Genomic DNA, 22,343 nt, shown 5'->3' with positions numbered 1-22,343 from the left:
CTTGAATTAAGCGATCTTCCAGGGCAGCAGCAGATCTGCTTTTTAACTGGCTCTATAGTTAATAGATAGGTTTAGCAGAAGAGTATGTATTTTTCCCATTTTTTCAAATTGTTTTTTTGCTTACTGGTTGATTGATTTTTGCCAATGGCAACAGAGGATAACAACAATTCTCTAATGCTTTCTCAAAACACCATTTATATAGAAGGATGCAGTATTGATTTTAATTCTGAGCCTGGTATTTCCTACCATGCTAACCTATCTTCTGCCCTATCTGAAAGTCCATGTTCTATTTTTACCTTGCCTTTAATATAGGGTGGATTTCACAGAGCCTTAAGAGAGTAAAACATTAATCTTTCACTGAAAAACTAACTCAACATTCCTGGGTATACATCTTTTTCACTGTGGCTATTTCTTCAGTGTCAACTTGATCGTGTTTTGCATTTCACAAACATAAGTTCTGTGAATGATTTTGAACTTGCTGACATTTCCATAAATACAAAAGCCTTAAATCACCTTGATCTGGTAGAGTGAAAACATTCCATAATTTGATTCTAGCCAACGTTTGCTGAATGCACATTATTATCCTTTTAAACGACAACACAAAAAATAACTGAATTATGCTGCTGCACTACATCTTGTTATGCTTATTTACATCAGCCAGGATATATTCTAGGTGCTCCACTTAATTATCTCTGAATCACCTCCTGACCAGCCCTAGATTTACTGTAACACAAGCCTTCATTGACATTTCCTTTCCACAGATAAACCCTGTTGTTTTAGCCCATGCTTACAAACTTTGTTACACAGAGTAAGCGAGTCTCTCTGATGCTACCTAAAGCAAATACCGCCCCCAGAATTGATAAACAATTTTTCCATTATGTTAGTTTAAATGAAACCTCTTACAAATAGAGGACCTCCCAGACAGAGCATCTGCTCTCTGCATGACAAAACTCATTGCCACAGAGACTTGAGTAAGAGCAGGGTCATGTAACAGGAGCATGCAGAATGGAGGATGCTGTTCTAATATCAGCGAGTTGCTCTGTCTACCTGAAACCTCTGAAAGCTATTGAAGGCAGGTGTTCCCTGCTTGGAAAGATGGGAAATTATGCCAGAGGAGGAAAGAAGGGGAAAAGGCCAGTGTTCTTTTCTCTTAGATGGGGTATACCTATTTAACAACCTTGCAATATTGCTGCAGATACTCATTTTGCACAGAGCATACAAAAGGCTCCTGCAGTATTTATTATCCATATAAGCTCTCCAGCCAAGTGCAGTCAACTGTCCTGTGAATAGTACAGGAGCTACGATTCCCTGGCTAGTCATTCACAACCAGCTCCAAATCTATCCAACTGGTGATGAGTGTTGGCTAGTGCAGGGATGGCCAACTGCTGTATGCTTTGCTGCCATCCCATAAGTTCTGCAGGAATGGGCAGAGAAACATGTGTTTAAACTGTGCTTCATGTGGCTTAATAGATTTCACAAATCGTCATGTAGTTTTCTTCCCCCCATAACACACATGCACATGGCCATGCTCTCATTTTAGCTGTTGAGAGCTGAGCCAATAAACGATGTTGTTTTGCGCCTCTGTGAGAGCATATTTAAGACAGGGAAAAAAAACGCTGCGCCACACAGCAGCTGGGAGGGAGAGAGCAGTGAGGAACGGCCTTGCAGGCACCAAGGTCAGTGTAGAAGGAGGGGGAGAGGTGCTCCAGGTGCCGGAGCAGAAGTCCCCTGCGGCCTGTGGTAAGGACCATGGTGAAGCAGGATGTCCCCCTGCAGCCCATGGAGTACCACGGTGGAGCAGGGTTCCACACTGCAGCCCGTGGAGGAGACCACGGTGGAGCAGGTGGCCCTGCACCGACGGAGGCTGCCGCCTGTGGAAGACCCCTGCCGGAGCAGATTCCGGGCCAGACCTGTAGCCCGTGGAGAGGAGCCCACGCAGGAGCAGGTGACCTGGCAGGAGCTGCTGCCCGTAGGGGAGCCAGGTTGGAGCAGTTTTCTCCTGAGGGATGGACCCCGTGGTACGGACCCATATCTGGAGCAGTTCTGGAAGAGCTGCTGCCTGTGGGAAGCCCACGCTGGATCAGTTCATCAAGGACTGCATCCCGTGGGTGGGACCCCACAGCACAGGGGACGAGAGTGACCGAGAAGGAGCGGCAGAGAAGCGCTGTAGACTGACCATAACCCCCAGTCCCCTGTTCCCCTGCGCCGCTCGGGGGGAGGAGGTGGAAGAGGGTGGATGGGGGGAAGGTGCTTTTGTTTTTTTTTCTTTTGTTTCTCACTTCTCTAGCTTGTTAGTAATGAGCAATAAATCTTACTATCTCCTTATGCTGAGTCTGTTTTGCCCGTTACAATAATTATTGCATGATTTTCTCGTCCTTATCTCAGCCTTTGAGCCCTTTTCACATATTTTCTCCCCATTCCTCTTTGAGGAGGGGGAGTGAGAGAGCGGCTGTGGTGGAGCTCGGCTGCCCACTCGAGCGGAACCACGACACAGCCTGTTTTCCACGTGATGAGTACAGTGACAACACAAAACTGTTGAACTGGGTCCCCTTCCCACCAACTGATTACCCCTGGTGGCAAGGACTGAAAGGGAGTCTGAGAACTGAGACTTCCTGGGACAGGCATCATATTATTGCATGGTCCTGAAACAATGCTGATGGTGGTCTGCTCTCTGCCATCATTACGCCACCCTGGCCAGTAGGAGCACATTTACCTACATCTCAGATATGCTGCAGACTGATTAGGCAGTGCTGGCAGAGCACTTTGGGGATGTAAGCAGCTGTCCGAGGAATAAACGTTACCCACAAATGTTTAGAAATACCACATTTGCCTTTGTTTGCAGTGCTGTAGTATTTCTGCTCCTGCTTGAAAGCATGTGATATAAAGAACTTAAAAGGAGGGCTCCCACACAAGAAACTTCCCACATTCTTATTAATAGCTGAAAGGACTTGGAATCTATTTGATTCAAACAGGTATTTCAAAGTCTTATTATACTTGAGCTCCTTGGGTTTCTGAATTTCAGAGTGAGCAAACCAGTTTTGTTGTAAAACAATGAGAGGCAGCCTCAAAGTTCAGACTATAGTCTTGAGATGTTGTTTAACAGAACTCTGCAGTTTGAAATGAAGGTGTGTACTTACCAACAGCCTCCTGCAATAGCCAAACCTCCGGCTCCCATCTTCCCCAGTCAGCATGAAAGAAAAGGTCTCACTAGAAGGAAGTAAATTGTCCAGATCTTACTATCAGAACTACAGCATAGCTATGAGGTAGAGCATTTTAAAAGGGATACTACTTTATCCTGTGAGAGATTCTACCCATTTGAGGGTCTTCTCTCCACCTGCCTATCATCTGGGCATACGCCAGGGCCAAATTCCATCAGCATTAGAGCAAAAATGTCTGCGTGGTCCTGGACAACCTAGCTACCTTCTCACAACAAGAGAGATGTGCTGAATTTCAGTGACATGGCAGTCCCATTCATACTGCAGAAGGAACGCAAGAAACAGATTTTGAGAGCAGTATTCAAATGCTGCATTATCCCTTACCTTTTAGTTAGATCCTCTTTTTGGACTGTGCCTTGTTGAAAAGGGAGAACCCTAGATCTTCTCTAAGAGTAGAGAAATTATTTTCTAATCCCAAAATAACATAGATTTGTAAAATCTAGCTCATTTTATATCCTTGTCTGGGATAAGTACTATTTGTGACAGAGAAGTACACCAACAGTTTAAGGCTATAATTACAGCACAGGCCCAGAGATGTGTTTGTGAATTTGCACATGGGCTGATAAATGTTCCTGGCTACTTTGCAAGTTTGAAATTGCTTATATTAAACACTTCTTCTTCATACTGCAGTGCCAGGGTTTATACAATTATAGCAGAATATGCTATGGATATCTTGTTTCACAAACATTGGCTCATGGAAGCTCTGCCTAGCACAGCAGCAGCAGCAGCAGAATGCTCTGTAAGCAGGGCTGCATGCTGCTCCCACCAATGTTGCTCATGCAGGTCTCTGCTTCTTCAGTGTGTTCAATACTTCACTGTTCAGGTGCTTCCAAGTATTGAATAATATAGCCAAGCAACACAGAATATAGCATGGTTGTGTTGTACGTGCCATGTGTAAGCCAATAAAATGTTCCATATGCACTCTCTTCTGCAGTAATTCCTGCAGGTGAATGCTAATTCCTTGTCATCACTGAAAGCCCATTTAGACACACTCCAAATGTGCCTTATTTCACACTACACTTATCTCTCAGCATAGGAAGACAGTGCTCTTCTGCTGGCACAGAGCACGTCTGCAAAAAGTTCTTGGAAGAGCATTGTTGTGAGAAAACAAAGAAGTGCCCTGAAACATTAGGTAAGCACTCTGGGGTAGATGACATGGGCAGGTAGTGGGCAGGGCCCTGTTCTTTTTAAGATTTATTTTAAATACTTCCATCATTTACACTTCTGGATTTGGCCCTGAGAGGAACCTTCAAACTTCTTTTCCCTCAGCCACACAGGCCTGTAAGCCAGGCTGACTGGGGACCTTTAAAAAAAAAAAAAAGTAATACAGCTGCTTGAGCCTGAAGTGGCAAAGTCTCAAACTGCTGCTTCCTTAATTGGGCATCAGCAAGCCGGCAGCTGCTCCAGATGCACTCCATCAGCACTCTGAGAAGAGGAGCACCAGAAGGTTTACCTGTTGTATTCAGAGACAGGGAGCCAGTCCTTGGCATCAGGAAAGCAGAACTGAGGGATAGCCTTGAGACGCTCCTCTGCTTCACGCATTTGCTTGGTTGGTCTTTCTAGCTGCAGGGGGGCAAAAATTGAAGTTCAATCAGTTACTGTTAGGGCCAGCTCCACAGCACCTCTCAGCAGTGTGGAGAGGGTTAATAATGAGCTCTGAAGAGCAAAGGCCTATCAGCTTGTTCCTTGTTGGTGCTTTGAGAAAAGAGGCACTACCCCAGGACAATCTTATAGATGCAAGTACAACAGAAATCATCACTGCTGTTGTTTTTTTGTTGTTGTTGTGTGTTTTGTTTTGTTTTTTTTTTGTAATTGACTGAAACTCCCTTGTTGCACAATGTCCACTTAAAACAGACTTCTATCTCAAATTCCTTTCTGCTGCAAGAACACAAGAGGAATACCATAGCTCAGCCGAAGTCTTTCCATTGATTTCAGTGGGTTTTGGAACAAATCCTAATATAGCCAAACTGAGTTGAAAGTGAAATACCTAGAAACTGAATTTAAACACAATATTTAAAGCACCTACTGTTAGGCTAAACTCTCCAGCACTGGAAAAGACAATTTTGTAAATATGGAAAGCTTTCAGTCACCTTCACTTTCCTTCATAAAAAATCTGAAAGTGGAATGATTAACTCAATTTAAGAAATAGATTCTGTTAATTTTCCCACTTTACTGATCTTAGCAAAGTAATGATCTTACAAGGCATTTAGAGTAAGCTGTACATAAGATTTTTTCTTTACCTTGGGAAACTGATATGTCACTTCTGGGAGGTAAGTGTTTTTAGAGGGCTTCTTTTTCAGTGACACTACCACAAAATATTCAAATAACTCCCGTTCTTGCCATTCGATTAGCTCCAATTCCAGGGTTCGATAACTTGGAGCCCTCTTCAACATTGACTGGATGTGTACTAGACGCTGGGTATGAGCTAGCATCAAAAAAAAAAAAATGCAGATCATTACCTGGGAATGTAACGTGTATGTGTAAGCCAGGCCATTCACAAAGGACTTTCAATTTGCCAGTATATTATTCCAAGCATGTTCTCCTTACAAAATCAGACCTTAATACTATAGTCTCCCTCAATAATTCCACCCATAAATCAAAACTCTCTCCAAGTAGTGAAGTGATGCAACATGAAGTCACTGAAATCATTTGCAGTTCATAACTGTTGTCCTGCCAAAGGTCTGCTTTTCCTTCACATGTAAAACTATATTATGAGCTCTTACGTGAAATTTATAATGCAAACACACCAGAACTTCCGGCTAACACCTCTCCTCAGGCCTGACTTGGACCTTGCTTACATTGGTGAAAAGCACTTCTATGACCTGTCCTTATACAGCACAGCTCTATGGTAAGAGCCACCAAAGGTGTACTTTCTCCTTCTCCACAGCATAGGCATAGTTCATATAAGCTGTGGAATGAGCTCCAGGGAAGGGGGAAAGAAAGGAGAGAGGAGAAAAAAAGGTGCAAATTGCTTCTTGCAGGATTGCTTTGCTTGTGCCAATTCAGACTGAGGAGCAGATTTAGATTTATAGCCACATTCAGTCCTGACTGAAAGATATTCCTTGATCCAATGACTTGTCTCCAGATCTCTCTGGTGGACTAGTCAGTCATCGTTACCAGTTCTGGTAGACAAGTAAGTGAAAACATCTAAGTAAAAACAGATGCCTGCATGCTTTTCCCCACCTCTTCACACCAGGATCTCTGTGCAATGGCAGACAAAATATTAGCAGTACATGTCAACCCCTTAAGACCATATTCATTGACACAGTTTGCAAAAGACAGACTCTCCCTTGTTGTAAGAAAATAAGATGTTACAAGCACCTGATCACAGCAGTAATTAACTGATAAAAATAAAATCCCTTCATGATCAGCTGTCCTACAACCAGTTTAACAACACAAGAATTATAAATTATTTTGATACAGCACTTGGTCATGGTGTGACTTCACGAGGGAAGCCAATTCCCAAGAAAGATCCTGCTTTGTTTTCCTTGAGAGACTCATGCGGCTGGACAGTGCTTCATATTTGCAAAGGGCAAAACCAAAGAGCCCACCCCAACAAATGAGGACCTAACAAATCCTGTTTTGTTACACATGACAACTGGATCTTTGGCTCAAGATGCCCTGAGAGCATCTATGTAATTATAAGGTCATGTAGAAGCAGTAAGTTATAGCAACATCAGAATGAGGATCCTCCTTTCCACAACAGCAAGGGGAAAAGCTTCTCAGTTTCCAGTGAAAACAGAGTATTTATAAGAGAGGCCCTGTTTTTCTTAATTGTGGGTTATGGGTAAAAGCAACCCCCTTGATTTTTGGACACAAAGAGAAACATAATCACAAGTGTTTGGGGGCTGGTATCTGTCTACAAAGGAGGAATAAGCTGTTTTGCAGATATTGCTGTACTATGTTGCATACAGCTTGTTTTGGGTGAGTTTCTCTGTCTTACCACCACCTATTTGGAACACATCTTTTTTCCTCAGATATTTTTTTTCCAGCCAGGTTTCCTGTATGAACAGTAAGCAGGTGATACCTGTAGCAGACAGATAAGAACACTTTCTCCTCATCTTATAACCACAGCTCTGTGCTCCTGTGGGTATTTTTTGCCCTCACTTATTAATAATATGATAGGTTTTTAGTAATAAAAGTCTGCTTTTGCTGCTTTTGACTTTCTTTTACAGTTCTGTCCATTTATCAGGACTCTTGAAAATAACAGACTAATTTACTGGCCTGGCTTAAGCAGAGTTTGTGCAGGTGCCGTGTACTGATAAAGGAATTTCTACAATTTGCAGACTGCAGACCTATAAAAGAGTATGAGAACTGCTACACTGGATCATACCCAGTATCTTGCCTCCAACAGCAGCTAGAAGCAAACACTTAAAGCAGCATATGAATAAGAAGAAAGTATATTTATCCAACCTCATCCCTCTCAGTTTGCACCCAGTAGTTGGTCTGGAAAATACTAGCATCTGTGAAGTAGCTGACAAAGCAAATCTATCAAAGGTCCTGTTCTTCATTATCTGGCACAGTTGCCAAATCCTTGTTAGATCCTCACAGTTCATTTTGTCCTTGCTTTCCACATTCATGCTGCTGTGTTGGAATTTTTGTGAGCTCTACAGTAATGAAGTTAGAATAGTTCAGGAAGGAAAATACAGGTCATGGACAGGAACAATGTGCAGTAGCATGAGAATGTATGTTGACAAGGTACGTGACAGTGGCTGACTAGAAGCTGTTAAAGGCTGACCCCTTACCTTTAAACCTGTCATCTGAGTCACTCTCACTCTCACTGTTCTCATCTGTAGAGGAGACAGAGGGATCAGTTAATGTAAAACCAAAGCAAACACGAACTCAGTTTACTGTGGTGAAACCGTGAAAAACACACACCTCACACTGAACCTTGTGATCCACACAGGCTGTCCTCCTGAGTTTTAAAACATCTTGAAATAAACAGTGTGAGTGACTATTTAAATTATGTTTCCATTGAAATAATTTTTAATTTTGCTTGAGAACAAGAGCTTCATTTTGATGAAAATGTAGAATTCATTCTCCCTTCCAGCAAATGGTTGCACTGAACTGCCACCTATGCTAAGCTAAAGAGGTGACTGAGACATTTTAAAAATGAATTTTTACCCCACCCACTACTTTTTCAGACTTTTTGCAATTTATTTTGTTTGTTTGTTTGTTTTGAAAGGAAGTTATGTAGCACTTGAGAAGTCAAGTGAAGCCTTACCAGCTTTGTCTGGGTAACATTTTTAATCAGCAGAATTAGATTTAGATTTAATCAGCAGAATCACCAGACCAAGAGTAACATGCAAAAGTAATTTTGCAATAAGATGCATTTCTGAGGTGTACTTGTATTAAACTTCATTGTACTCCTATTACAAACACAGCCTGAATTTCTTTCAGGGCCCATGCTTTTCCAGAAGCAATCCAAAGCACAGGCTGAGTTATATTCAAATATTCATGCCAGGAAAAAGCATGAATGAATTAGAGAGTCAAATTGTAATTCTGGACAAAACTTAGAGATGCAAACTACTGAAGAAGTGAACTAAAGAACAGGCTGAGTAAGTCTAGCTGGTCACAAGATTAATTGCATAGACATCCGTGATAATATGGTTTATTTTTAGCTTATCCCCATTTTTCTCCTTTCACAAAGTTAATATCATTCATACCAGAAAGTTCTAAACAAAGCTGAGCCTGAGGTACATGCAAATGAAAGACAGGAACCTGTTAATTCTCTAATATTCAAATGGATCACTGAACCATGATGCATGTGTTGTACCTCGCAGGGACGCTGTCTCAATATTGGACATAGAAAGCTTCTTCAATCGTTTTTTCCCTCTTTTTGCACTGTAGATGGAATTGATTCTTTGGACAAGCTGCAAAATAGGAAAGTGAGAAAACAGTAAGGCCAAACATTTCCCTGCTATGAAACTTTTAATTAATGGATTTATCTAAACAATTTGACCATGGATTATAGGTCAGCTGGATGCCCTTAAACCTTTACTAGTTCAAAGTGCAACTCTCTTATTTTTAATCCCATTGTTTGAATCACATTATATCAGCTGAGGATCTGGCCCATATGGACTTCTCCTCCCTTCCCCTTCCAACTTGTGCTGTACTTACTGACCTTCAGAGGTTCTGTATCTATTTTCTTCACTCTTAACCTTATCTACAAATGTATTTTAAAACGAGCTACTAGTGCTGGCTAAAGCAAGCAGTTGCTGGAGTTTTAACTCCTGCTAATCATCTTTATGACTTCCCTCAACAAGACTAATCCATATAATAACTGCCTATCTAAAATAATTTGAGATGAAGGAAAGTATTGATGTTTAGTGACTTTAACAAGATGTTGGGATTACTAAAAATTACTAATTAAACAATATATTATTTCTGAAAAGTCACAAATACGAAGCAATTAATCTTTATAATGGTTCATAATAGCATATTTCATTCCATAGCAGCTTTACTAACAGAACTATTACACAATTTGCAAAAGCTGTTTTATTTCAGCTTGCAGAGAGAAATAAACTCAGAGATAGAAGCTGATTTGCTATAGACACAATAGAAAGTCAGTAACAGAGCTCAGACTAGTACAAAATCTCATGCAGTCCCTCCAACAGTTGAATCATGCTGACTATGTATTTTATCAGGAGTGCTATTTGAAACATATACCTATTTTTTATGGCAAATTTTACAGTTACTGCACAAATTCTCTTTATGCTTCTACTGAGCACAATAAGAACTAAATAAGGCCCCTCTCTCCATTTCCAAACACACACCATTATGTGGTTGGGTATTCGAGTCATAATTACCAGAAGGAGAAGCCCAAAGTAGCTGAGGAGGGGAGCCAGGACAGCAGACCAGAGGAGGTAACCAATAACTAAATCAAGATTTGTTCTGGGGAAAAACAGAAGGCAACCAGTGAGGGGCCTTGCTGGGATTTTGTGCTCCCTTCGCTGGGTTGCTTAGCACTTTGTCTGCTTGAGCTGCTTCACCAAGAGTAAAACACCTGCATGGTGGTGAAGAAAGCCCTTCTTTTTATATATATCAAAAAAAAAAAAAAAAAAAAAAAAAAAAAAAAAAAGCATTTAGATATTGCTTCATGAAGCATCCCTGCTATCTTCTCTTTGTGTTGTGTATCTATGCAGGCATGGGGCAGTGATGCAGGACAGGGGTTTCTCAGGTTCAAGTCTTTTCTCTAATAACTAATATTATCTCAATAAAAACATGAGATTATCCACTAATACATGATTCCAGAAGTTAGAGCTGTCAAAGGCAGAAATTATCATGAAATTTATGAGAAAACCATAAACATTCATATGTTTAAAGCATAATTTTGCGTGGGGCGATTGTCTGTTCCTTAAATCTGACAAAAATTAAAGTTGGGTCCAAAACTAACACCCAAAGTTTCAAAATTTTACTCAGAACCAAAGTACACTACTCTGTAAGCTAGAGTAACTTCCTCCAAAGATGTACGCTCATTTGTGCAGTAAAATAGTATATTTCAAGAAAGTAAAAATACAGTAAATATTAAGGACGTAATGTTAATTTTCTTCTTTGCTTCTGGCTTAGGCAGAATTTCAAACTAATTGACAGGGACATAAAAATCTCTCCCCGGTCACAGTATTTACAGCCACATACTTTAAAATATACTGTTTAATAAGAAAAGGAAAGAGCTGAATACAGTAAAAATTGCCTTTGTTCAGAAGCCAAAAATAAATATATTGGCAGTTCTCTCCCCTTTGTTGCTATTGTACTAGGAAAGGCCTGGGTTTTGTTTGGTATGCTTTTTTTTTTTTTTTTTTTTCAGGGGGTTGTGTTTCTTTGTAGGTTTTTTCCACATTTCATTTTGAATTGGAAAATTTGAACTCCTTGCAAAATAGAAAATCAGTTTTTGCTTCAAATCCTTCAAGACAACAGGGTTATGAGGATGGGGTAAGCTGTGAGTAAATGCAGAGAAACATATTAAGTCAATAATAATTGTTTTCTCAAAACCAAACAAGTGATGGGAAAAAAAAACACACTTCAGATGCTGCTCCATATTATAAATAATAATTGGCCACCACCCATGCAAAATCATAATGTTAGGTACACAAAATGCTCTGGCCCACAAAACTTAAAGAAACGTATGGAAAACAGAATTGGCTTAAAATCAACTCATTGCAAAGATGGCAATCAGACGTTTGCTACTTTTGGACCAGTGGAGAGCTATGTAATTTTAGAGAAGGGATTTCACAGTAGGGATGTGTGTAAAAAAATGAATACATTTTGGCTCCCAAGAGTTACTGTTTCTGTTTTGATCTCAAATTTCCTTTAGGATGCAAAAAAAAAGAGCTTTTCTATGGCTAAATAAATAAATAAATAATGGCTAAAGGTGGGATAGAAATTTGCAGGCTCTTGCAGACAGGTGACCTAACCCCAGCGTAAGCCTTGTAACTGAGGCCTTGCATTGAGTTTTATCTCCCTAGACGACAATTTGTTGGGACCAGATCATCCCGCCAGTACCTTTGGGATCCTCCTGGCCCGGCGTGTAGACAGTAGCTCGCTTGTGGTACTCAGGCTGTCCTCATTGAGGCTGGAGGGGGAAGAGGGAATGCCAAGCTGAGCCAGCAGCAGCATGTCATCGTGGCTGTGCCGCTTGGGTAACCGTGGTAAGCGGTGGCTCTTCCTTTCTGACCAGTTCCCAACACGCAGAGACTGGCTGCTAGGCTTCGAAGGTAGCTGTGGGAACAAGAACAGCTTGAGCTCTTCCCCTCCTTGTCAACGTTTAGTGCAGAAGAAGCTCTTTGTGAGCGAGTGGTAGCTACGCAAGGACATCGCACCATTGCACCCTATAAAGTATGTGCAAAAAGAGGGTGCAAGGTCAAACTGAAGAAACAGGGGTCAATATCTAAGGCTTTATCTAAATTTCAAAGAAAACAGTAGACTGCATTTGGCTTTGGATTTCCATGCGCCCACACCATGAGCATTCAAACCTAACTTAGAAGTCTGATGGACATCAAAACAGTGATATGATGGGCCTGATCTCTCTCACTTGCAGTGGTGAAAATCCAGAGTGACTACAGTGAGGCTGCTATTCCTCCTAGAGAAAGAAAGTAGAAAATCAAGCTGGCTGAATTTCCACCATGTCAAGATGCTTTAAGATCCATCAATATGCAGAGGCTGGGTTACAGCTTTGTCCTGCCTTCCCAAGGAATTCTCTTTAAAGGACAAATCAATTATCATTGTAGCAAGGAAGGCAAGTTCTCACTGGTGGGTACAGGCATCAAGTAACATCTATCTTAAAAAAAAATGGGGCTCTCACTCTCCTGGAACAGTCCTCAAAGCAGCTCTGCCCAGCTCTTGGGAAGGTTAATCCGCATGCTGGCAGGGTCAGGTCTTTGGGTTCTCTTTCCAGCTTCCCTATGATGCAAGTGAAGGACAGACTGCTACCCGCAGTAGCAAATGTCCCATTTGTTTTACTTGGAGGGTTTACCTACTACAGGGCCATACAATCTGGGATGTAGGTGTTTCTGTATGCGTGGGTTTTGCATCACAACCACATCATCATCAATAAGACATTCTTTTTCTATCTGATGACTTTAATAATTGAAAACAACAAAAGGGAAAGAAGAAGAGATTGGGATTCAAAATGACCACAAGCCAGTGTTTCTGAGGTCTCTGCTTACCACAGGTTTGCATGCCAGGAAAATCTGCAGCTGTCTAGAAATGAAAGTTCTTTTTGGAGATGATTGGTGAAAGCCTGCTGACCTTCTGATCTCTTCCATCTTGTTTATCATCATCCATGACTGAAGAGTCATGTTGCTAATCCAGCTATGTTGCTATGCTGGAAAAACTGGGTGATAAATTGTTGACAAAGCTGCCATTTTTCAGGAAATTGAGACCGTTCTATTTCTGGTCATCAGAGAACTGCCCAGGCTCATAGCTGACCTGCTCTTAGTGTCCCTTTGCTTTATATATCAACAAAATGACAGCACAATTATGGCAGGACTGACGGAAACTCCTGGCGGCATTTCAAAAAGAAGCTACCAGAATAAAGATAGCCGTGTTGCGTAGATACCAGAGAATACTTATTTCCTGAGAAACTTCACAGAAGCAACTTTAATCTGTATATTCTTTGATCACCCTGTGTAAGACACCAGCAGTGGACAGTATCTTACCATGGACCTGTATGGGTCCTACCCTCACGAGGACATCTTTTTGGACCATCTAAATGCTATCACAATTCCTTTTAACACACAGAGTACAGCCAAAAGTAATTGTTCTGCACAGTATGCCTCTCACTACAAAGTCATCCTCATGGCTGTAGTTCCTGTTTCTCCTTACTCTGCCTGACTATTCACTTCCCACTTTTTCCCTTTTCAGTACCTTTGCTGAAAATACTCCTGTTTTACAACTGATGGGCAAGGTGTGTGCTAAGAATCCTGGTAATGCTTTTGTCTCTGGGACTGTGGTGCTCACACATACCCAAACTGAATAAGCAAAAGAAAACATATTCAGTTTTGTTCTAGGTTACTTTACATGACAAAAACGTAGATCCTCCTGACCTTTTTTTAACTGCAAATTTTCTGTTGATTCAGTACAAAACAAAGCTCCGTTAAAAGGAGCTTTGAATCTCAAAATTAAGTATGTGATAAATTTATGTTTTTCCTTATGAACACAACGATCCCATAAACAGCATAGCAATCTAGCATTTCATAGCTTTCACAGCAAACACACTGCTTTGGAAAATTCACCACAAAATGGAAACTCTGTAGAGTTCCCGGTGTTTTATTTTATGCTGCCAACACAGCTTATACAGCCTTGTTAAATGCAGACACTCAGGTTTTTCTAATTATTTTATTATTCATTTATTTACTAGGGCAGGGGGCATACTTTGCCTTCTCCATCTTACAGGAAACCATGCCACGCTACATACTTCACATTAGAAAGCCACAAGAGGCCTCACATCATACAGGAGCAAGATTAAGAACCTGACTTTCTCCCTCCCGTCCTACTAAAAGCCCATCAAGCAAACACTGAGGAATTCACAAAGAGGTGTAACCACACAAAGGATTTAGGGCCAGATTCAGCTCCCCAAACAACTGGCAGAAGGATTCTGCCCATAGCCACGTGGATGCCCACAGCCAGCGCTCATCAGGGCTATTCCAAACAGCAATCAGCTTCTGCAGTGCAGTGCTGAGCCTCTGCAGTACAGCTGCCAAGAGCAATGATGTGTGGATTTGATCACGTCCTTTTTCCAGAGACCCTTTCGCATTCAGTGCGGCTGCTCTTCCTCCTATGCCACAGCTGATTCTCTCGCAGCAGCTTTAAGGAAGTTCTGAGCGCAGAAAGAAACGCAACTCGCGCGCTGCGAAGCCGTGCATTACCTGGGGAGGTGATGTGTATTTCCTGTCCTGCGGAGTCCACATCCTGTGCAAAGAATCTAGGGAGTTCTCGGGGAGCTGATGGGATTTTCGGCCCGCGTGACGGCCCTTCAGCTCCACATCCTCATACGGGTTTTCCTTGGGTGACTCTCCTTCACGATTTTTTTTGTGTTTATTTTTTTTTTTTTTAAGAAAAGAAAAACAGACAGGAATGTAAAATTAAAAAAAAAAATCATGTGAACCGAGTGAAAGGCTTTAAGAAAAGCTCCTCAGCTTTCAGCATGACTCATCCCTCTCGCTGCAGCTGGAAGTATTTGGAGGAGAACTTGGCTATGAGGTCGACATTTTTTTTACTTTCCTTTTTTTTTTTTAATAAAACACAAAGATTTCACAAGACGTGCTTCTGAGCATCCGCAGCTGTGCAAAATTTATTGATATATAAAAACTAAGGCACATAACTACTTTAAAGTATATCAGTAGATTTTATAAATCTATAGCAGCCACTCAAAGGGTGAAAGGAATAGCAATAAATAACTGTTCTCAACATACCACCCTTACACACGACAAGACTACTTTTATGTGATGCTACCTTCATTTTTCTCTTCCCCTGTGAGAAGGCAAAGAAAGAATAAGCAACTCAGCTCAGCAGTGCCAAGAGAGAAGATTGGAAAACGTAAAAGATGAGGGAAGAATTTCTGCACCAGCCATGCTACATCCTCAGGGTGTTCTTTAAAATATATCTCACCTTCTGACTGAGCAGCTATTCGTTTCAACTTACATAAATTTTGTTTTGCCCAGAAGGGTACTCATCCTGCTGGTAATATATGAAGGCTTGAACTGCTAATCACTAAATATGAGATAAATGAAAAAATACATTGAAAAGCAGACTGCAATCTTTGTCTTCTCAGTCTTTGAAAACCAGAACTAAAGTTTACAGTATAGATCTAAATGAGCTCCAAAACCCTTTGGCAGCCATTTCCATCTAAGGACTGGTGGAGCAACTCGTCTTCGCAGAAATACTGAACTCACTAAACCTCTCACCAAGCTAAGAAGCACAAAGAGGAATGAACTCCACCAGTAAAATGAAAGTTTTGTATCCAGTTCAGACAACACATAATCAGCAGCTAGCTTAGAACTTCAGGATTTTCACGCACAGGGTCCTTCCAGTTTTCCGATCACCTTGCATAGGAAATCATCCCACCAAAGTCATCTACTCAAATTCAAAACCTGAATCTGCAGAAGCTTGAAATGCACAGGAAGTTCAAAGCTTTGGACAATCTTGTTTTTGTCATTATGTCTAAAGTTGACTATGAAACTTCTGGGTTTAGTACAATATATATACCAGAATTCAAGCTATTATATATAAGGTTTAGAAAAAAATCCAGGTTTTATTATATACTGTATTAATTAGGAAGTTTGGACAGAAAGCTATAGCATGGTTTATTATTCACAGAGACAATATTCACTTTTCACGGAGGTCACAGCTGAGGTATAGTTACTTTCAACAAGAGCATGGCTTGAATTAATACCCTTGTCCTTTTGACTATCAGTTTTCATTCTAGACAGAATACTATATTTCCTCATCGCACAAAAGAAAAGTAAAATGATTTGTGTTTCTAGTTTACTGATAAGCCTAGAAATACAGGTCTGCTTGATCTGTCAGTTATAGCGATAAGAGCTTGCAATTAGCAAGATCACACATTCACACGTTACCAGTAAAACCAGGGGTCTGCTTCAGTAGTGCATCATACTAAGATTTCTAGTCAAAAGTAAGCACAAGAGTGAATGTTTTCGCATTGTTTTAATTAGCGGCCTGAATAACTGCTGCTCTTGAAGAATGTTTGAATTGGCAGTCACAAGCCAATTATTTCATCCAGAGGGAATCTGATTACAGAGGTTGCACTGTCAATAGTCAGTCCACATGCTGTATAGAAAGGATGCCTTCAGGTGCATGAAATACTTAAAAGAAAGACGCTTTGATGAATGCAATGGATGGGATAAATCTGAAGTAACAAATATTCTCAAAATAATTTAAAGCTACAGATGTCCTAGGAGGACTATAGAACTGATTGACTCCTTCTGCAGGAAGAAAAATAAATAGACATTGCACAGTAAATGTTACTGTTAAATGCTACAGCTTTAGATATGACAATCACAACAATACAGCTAATTGGACAGTACTAGCATAATAAAATTTCTTGTAAGCCCAAGTCAAGTATAGGTCAAGCAAGCATTTTAGAACGGATCAGCAGATTTCAAAATACCCAACTATATTGGACAGTGGTTAAACACACACTTCCTTGAGAAAACAGATTACTAATGTTATTACATTAGTCTGCATATTATCCAAACTTCTGAGAAGAAACAAGTTCATCAGTTGAAAAGAAACCTTTTCTAAACGGTAAAGCGTTTAAAAAGCTTAGAGTGATTCTCCTTCCCAGACACTATGTAAAACGAAATAGCTTGAATCCAGCTAAAATCAGCATTACAAATGTTGATCTAAAATATTAAGTATAGAAACGGGCCCTGAGAAGTCTTGGATGAGAGAAGAAGGAGGAGCAAGAAATAATGAGCAGAGGCTGCTTTTCTGACTCAGATTGTCTACCAAAAGAAAGCTCTGGCCAAATTCCTCTTCAGTGTAACACTGAGGTCAGTGGAGACACCACAGGGATTTTAACCCTTTCCCTAGAGCTGTGTGAGTTTCTTCAGATGACTGATTTGCCATTCAAGAGCACTTACTTATTTTCATCATTTGCCTAAAAATCAATTTACTTCAGGTCCTTTTTTTTTTTTTTTTTTCATTTCGAAACGATGTCTTGAGATTAAATATGCCGCTTTTTTTTTTTTTTTTTTTTTGTAAGAGTAACCTCTTTCCCCAAGAAATCTCTGATAATGAAATAGTCTGATCAGTCTGAAACAACCTGTTTTTTTTTACTGGTTTGACACTTGAACCAAGTGTTTTGTTCAGCCAGTGAACTAAAAGAGATAATTTATTTGTGTGGTCTTCAGCAGTTTTCAAACCTAAGACAACCACTTTTTTTTTAGGATGCGTGCTCTTCTTGGTGGAAGAGACACAAAGGACCATACATGCAAAAAGAGTGCCAGGCAGCAGAGACAGACTGGTTTCTGGGTGTCAAGAACAGGAAGGGCAAATTACAAGAAACCCAAGACAGCACACAAGCAAAACAAATGTGTGCGGATTTCCTAAACTGCCTTAGAACAGCATTTATCCCCATCCCAGTGCACTGTGACTGCCTTCCACAGGCACATAGACCAGGAGACTGGTGGGCACCCACAGGTGTGGATCCCACACCAGAAGGAAGCTTCGCGGAAGGGCTGTGGTGGCAGCAGCACAAAAATGAGGAAGATTTCCATACAGCTGGGCTGGCTCCAGAGGTTTGCAGCTTTGACCTCAGCATTTCTCCTCAACAACATCACTTCTCTAATCCCAGAGACCAAGGCAAGGAATATTTACCATCTGCAAGCTGTAGTGCTTTTGTATTCATTTGTATTTGCTGCAAAAGGAAAACACATTTACAGTGAAAGAGCAAAGAAATGTCCTTGTTCCTTCCATATGATGTCTCTACTGGAAGCCAAGACAGATCGGAAGAAAGACAGCATAGTATAGAGGCCATGCTTGTCTTAACGAGGCTGATCCAATTGCTGCAGAAGACAGGAGCAGACTATCACTGACTTCAAAGGAAGCTGAATCAGACCCCCATGGCGCATATGGTCACAGTGTTTGTCAAAGGTTTGCTATTTCATGTCTCTGATCACCAGCCCTGCTTCCAGATCAGCTCCCTCTACAGGCTTTTTTCTTTTTCCTTTATTTTTCTCCACGTTTCCTATTCTCTTGAATTCTACGTACTGAAATGCTGAGTTAGCATGGGACATTTATCTACATGACATTTATCTTCTCAAGCTCGTACGGGCAATTTAAAGATTGGTCCATAGAGGAAAGAAAAAAAAAAAGAAAAAAGAAAAAAAAAAAAAAAGGATAAAATAGCCAGGGATCTTTAGAAAAGCCAGCAGGAATGTAGTGCCTTGATCTTAAGCATTGAAGAGTTTCCTCCAGCAGTTGCAGTTTCTCAGTCCGTGAGGCTCTACGAGACAGCCACACCGAATCCTGAGGCAGCACACAATGTTCCTCTGCTCAGCCTCTCACACGTGGCAAATGGGAAGCAGAGGCAGGCGCAGCAAGCCTGTCTCATGCTGAGAAAGGAGTGAAAAATAAGACTGAAGGGGAAAAAAAATACAGGCAGACACTTCTCTGTAAACGACAGAAAGCAGGGAAATGCTTAATTTTAGATGGCAGAAACAACTGTCAGAGAAACCACATGGTTCACTGAGTGTAACTACTTTCTTTTGCCCTACCAACAAGAAGGAAGAAACAAGTATCAGGTATATAGTAAGGAAATGGCTCGTCAAATTGCCTTAATCTTGGTGCCTACATTACTGTGCTCCCTGTGCTCACACAGAAAAGATGCTGTCTCCAGAGAGTGATGCTGAATGCCCAAGCTAAAAGCCTGCCGCCTTCCCCACTGGCTGCACAGGAAGCCCAGGCTCCTAAGCTGTGCGGCTATCTAAGGCAGAAGGTGTCAGCACCTCACAAGTGGCAAAGTGTACGTTTCTTGTATGCCAAATGATTATTGAAAATAACTGAAATCCATGTATCCCAATGTGGCAACAAAGCATCAGCGTGATCGTCAATAGGATGAGACAGCTAGAGCATTTGGCCCTTCTCTGACAGGCCTATGTGGATATTGTTTCATTCAATGTGCTCTGGCTGCCATTACCTTATACAGTCTGTTATTAAAATTGCCACAATTACACTTTCCAAAACACTCCCATGCTTTTTAGACTTTGAAAGACAGGCTAGGGTCATAGAGAAAGATAGGGACACACATTTCCCTTATCAGAGCCTGCACCATCATTTTGTACCAACCATAGATTTGTCTTTTACTAACCAGTTATCCGGAGACCTACTGATAAGCATCTGACTAAAAGCCCAAAGTGTTTTCAGAGAAGGGACTAGCACAACGCTGCTGGCAGAGGTACATTCTCTCCAAGTTTGCTTCAGCTCCACAGCAGCCCAGCAGTTCCAGTTTCCCCCAGATTCATACAACCATTTTGATGTGAGATGATGATCTGATGGAAAAGAATGTGGTATGATAATATGACAGAGGATAATGTGGCATGTGGTGATGGGATTTTACTGGAAACATCAAGAGCCCCAGCTCACTCTTTTTCTAACCCTTTTCTATGTTTACTGGAAGAACTTTGCAAACGGTCTAATTTGAAAGCAATTTCAAGCAGGAATGTCTTCCAAATGGACCTCAGTCATCATTTCTGCAGCTCTTGGCACACTTAATGGAGGGTTCGGTAAAGCAGCTAAATCGTCCCATTTGTTACATGACATGTACTGTGTCCAGCTTACATCAGAATGCAAAACAACTAATCTGTTTAGGAGAGACAAGGTGCTTTACCATGCTGTTTTGAGAACTGGACTCCAGAGGGAAGGTTAAATCACCCACATTCCCTACACACTCAGGATCCTACTTGTAGGTTCACACCTGCCTATTTTAACTGCTCAGGCACCCACCTGGGTTAGGCTGCCCTGACATTTTGCTTAATAATGCTGATTTGAGACATATTGCTCCATCTCCTCTCTTATGTAGTCTGATGTGTTGTGAAATAGCTGAGAGACCCAACTCGGGCCATTTTCAAGTCTCTGGAAAAGACTGTACTTACCCAAGTACAGCAACAAACTGTCCTCCACTAATTTCAAGAAGAGCTGCGTATGCCAAAAGCAAGATATTTTGCTTCCTGAGTAATAACCTGAACATAAGACTTAGGGGGAAACAAATTTACTCTAAATAAATAAACGAAACAAAACAACAACAAAAAACTTTTCTAGACCTGGCACCAATCTGACATGTTTGGGGCTTTATAATGGTTTATATTTCACCCAGGTCCCTGACCATGAAGAAGGCCCATGCAAACCCTTAGCTAGCTGTCCTGTTATAGTGCAGAAGTAAATAAGAAATCAATTCTCCCCAAACTGAAGTGAGATACTCAAATGCACAAAGAGGAAAACAGATAAATTATTGCATATAATCCCACAGTTTCACTTCTCAGTCACCTTAGGTGACAATTGTAACAGTTTAATAATATGCCTCCAGAAGCAGTGATTAAGTTGTTACCCTCTCTCCAACTCCTCTTAAGATGCAAAATGTATTTGTCAAGAGAAACATCCAGTTGGAAGAGCTCAGCATCTCCTAATGTGACACTGAACAGAACCAGAGAGCAGGAAGGTGTGTAAAAAAGCTGCCCCTAGGACTGCAGATTTCTGTAAGCTCCCATTAGAAGCCCACCAGCAAGATCTCACTCAGAAATTCATCCCAGTTACAGAGATTCCAGAGCAGTATTTCTGGGCACATTGCTTTACTTTCTAGACTACTTGAGCTGTAGCTTTCAAAGCAGTTACAGTAGCTGTCTGCAGCTGCTTCTCCTTTAATTGCCTCACTTCCTTTGTTTGCCCCCTGTTCTCATTCTTCCCCCTCCATAGATGGCCAGATTTCCAACACATTTTAACTATCACCTTTTATTTAACGCCAATATGAAATAATCTAACTCATCTGACTGAGAGTTTCAGAGGCTCCAGAAAAGTCTTCATCAGTTACTTCTCAACATACAAATACAGCCGGAGATGGGCCTGAACCCAAGATATGGCTCTGAGCATTTCAGAGCTGGAAAGAAGTCTGCATCCCCATCAAGGCTGTGACAATTGTCTCTAGTCTCCTCAGTGGCGCACAGAGAAACTGTGATGTGGAGATAGGGAGAAATGAGGAGAAGATGGAACTGCATTCCAGCGCAAGCTTTCAAAGCTGGCCTCTATTACCGTGGACAATATCAAACCCCAGATCTAAAGGCCTGTGCTCTTTCAGAACCGAAACTCTACAGCTGAATCCCAGCTTTAACATGAAAACATTTCAACTTTTAACTTTGCATATTAACTATGGCATTACTTAGAGGAAAGTTGTTGGTGGTTTGTTTTTGTTTTTGAAGACCCATGGGAATTTGTGCCAGTTGCTTGACCCTTACACCTTTGACTGGCTTTCCTCTTGCCTAGGTTACCTGTCCCTCTTTAACAGCTAACCCATCTGCCCAGGCAGAGGTCCATTTCTGCTGTTGGAGCCAGAAGGTATTTGTTAGGCTCCATCTTCTACTGTACATCCTAAAACATCTGCTGAAAAAATACCTGCATTTAATGAACAAAAGAGCCTCATACTGCTGACTGTATCAGCCACAAAGTTAAAGGAGAGAGGCATGACTTCCAGGAGAGATCTAAGCACAGCGGCAGGACCTGCCACCAAGCAGTCCTAACACAGGTTTTGATACCAATTCCCTTGGCATGCCACCAAACTCCTGGCATAGGCCAGGCCAGGCTATACCTGGCTGCCATATGGTAGTGTGCCCAGTCTTGGTGTTCCTAGGGGCTCTGCTGCCAAGGAAACACCAAACTTCCCCAGGGCAGGGGCAGACACTTGCGCTCCTCCTCTTAAGAGCTTGATGGGCAGAAATAAAATGAAAGATAGATTTAGAGGAGATTCCCACCTGTTCTACTGTGTCCAGCACTCTGATGAGTTACATATGCAGTAAGAATGCTACCCCTGTCAAAGCAGATTTCCTCCTTATTATTTAATTTCAAAATTGTGAATGCAATTTCTCTTGCAAACACAAACCATAATTCACATGTTTTTAC

General features: G+C 41.3%; 1 protein-coding gene across 8 annotated transcripts in view; it reads right to left on the bottom strand.

The window, feature by feature from the left end:
- The window catches only part of DENND2B (DENN domain containing 2B), a 160,805-nt gene that overhangs the window by 32,234 nt on the left and 106,228 nt on the right, over positions 1 to 22,343 (bottom strand). For all 8 annotated transcript variants that reach the window (XM_084521613.1, XM_084521611.1, XM_084521616.1 and 5 more), the window contains 7 exons: positions 14,582 to 14,730; positions 11,718 to 11,933; positions 8,992 to 9,088; positions 7,961 to 8,005; positions 5,456 to 5,640; positions 4,669 to 4,778; positions 3,138 to 3,207 (listed from right to left, as the gene is read on the bottom strand). In XM_084521613.1, the coding sequence (XP_084377739.1) occupies positions 3,138 to 3,207; positions 4,669 to 4,778; positions 5,456 to 5,640; positions 7,961 to 8,005; positions 8,992 to 9,088; positions 11,718 to 11,933; positions 14,582 to 14,730 (872 nt within the window). The remainder of the gene's footprint in view (positions 1 to 3,137; positions 3,208 to 4,668; positions 4,779 to 5,455; positions 5,641 to 7,960; positions 8,006 to 8,991; positions 9,089 to 11,717; positions 11,934 to 14,581; positions 14,731 to 22,343) is intronic.

Source organism: Aythya ferina (assembly GCF_964211825.1).
Source record: "Aythya ferina genome assembly, chromosome: 5".
In the NCBI taxonomy this organism is placed as follows: Eukaryota; Metazoa; Chordata; class Aves; order Anseriformes; family Anatidae; genus Aythya; species Aythya ferina.
Note: the sequence above shows the minus strand (reverse complement) of the source record. Positions and strands in the feature narration are given on the sequence as shown.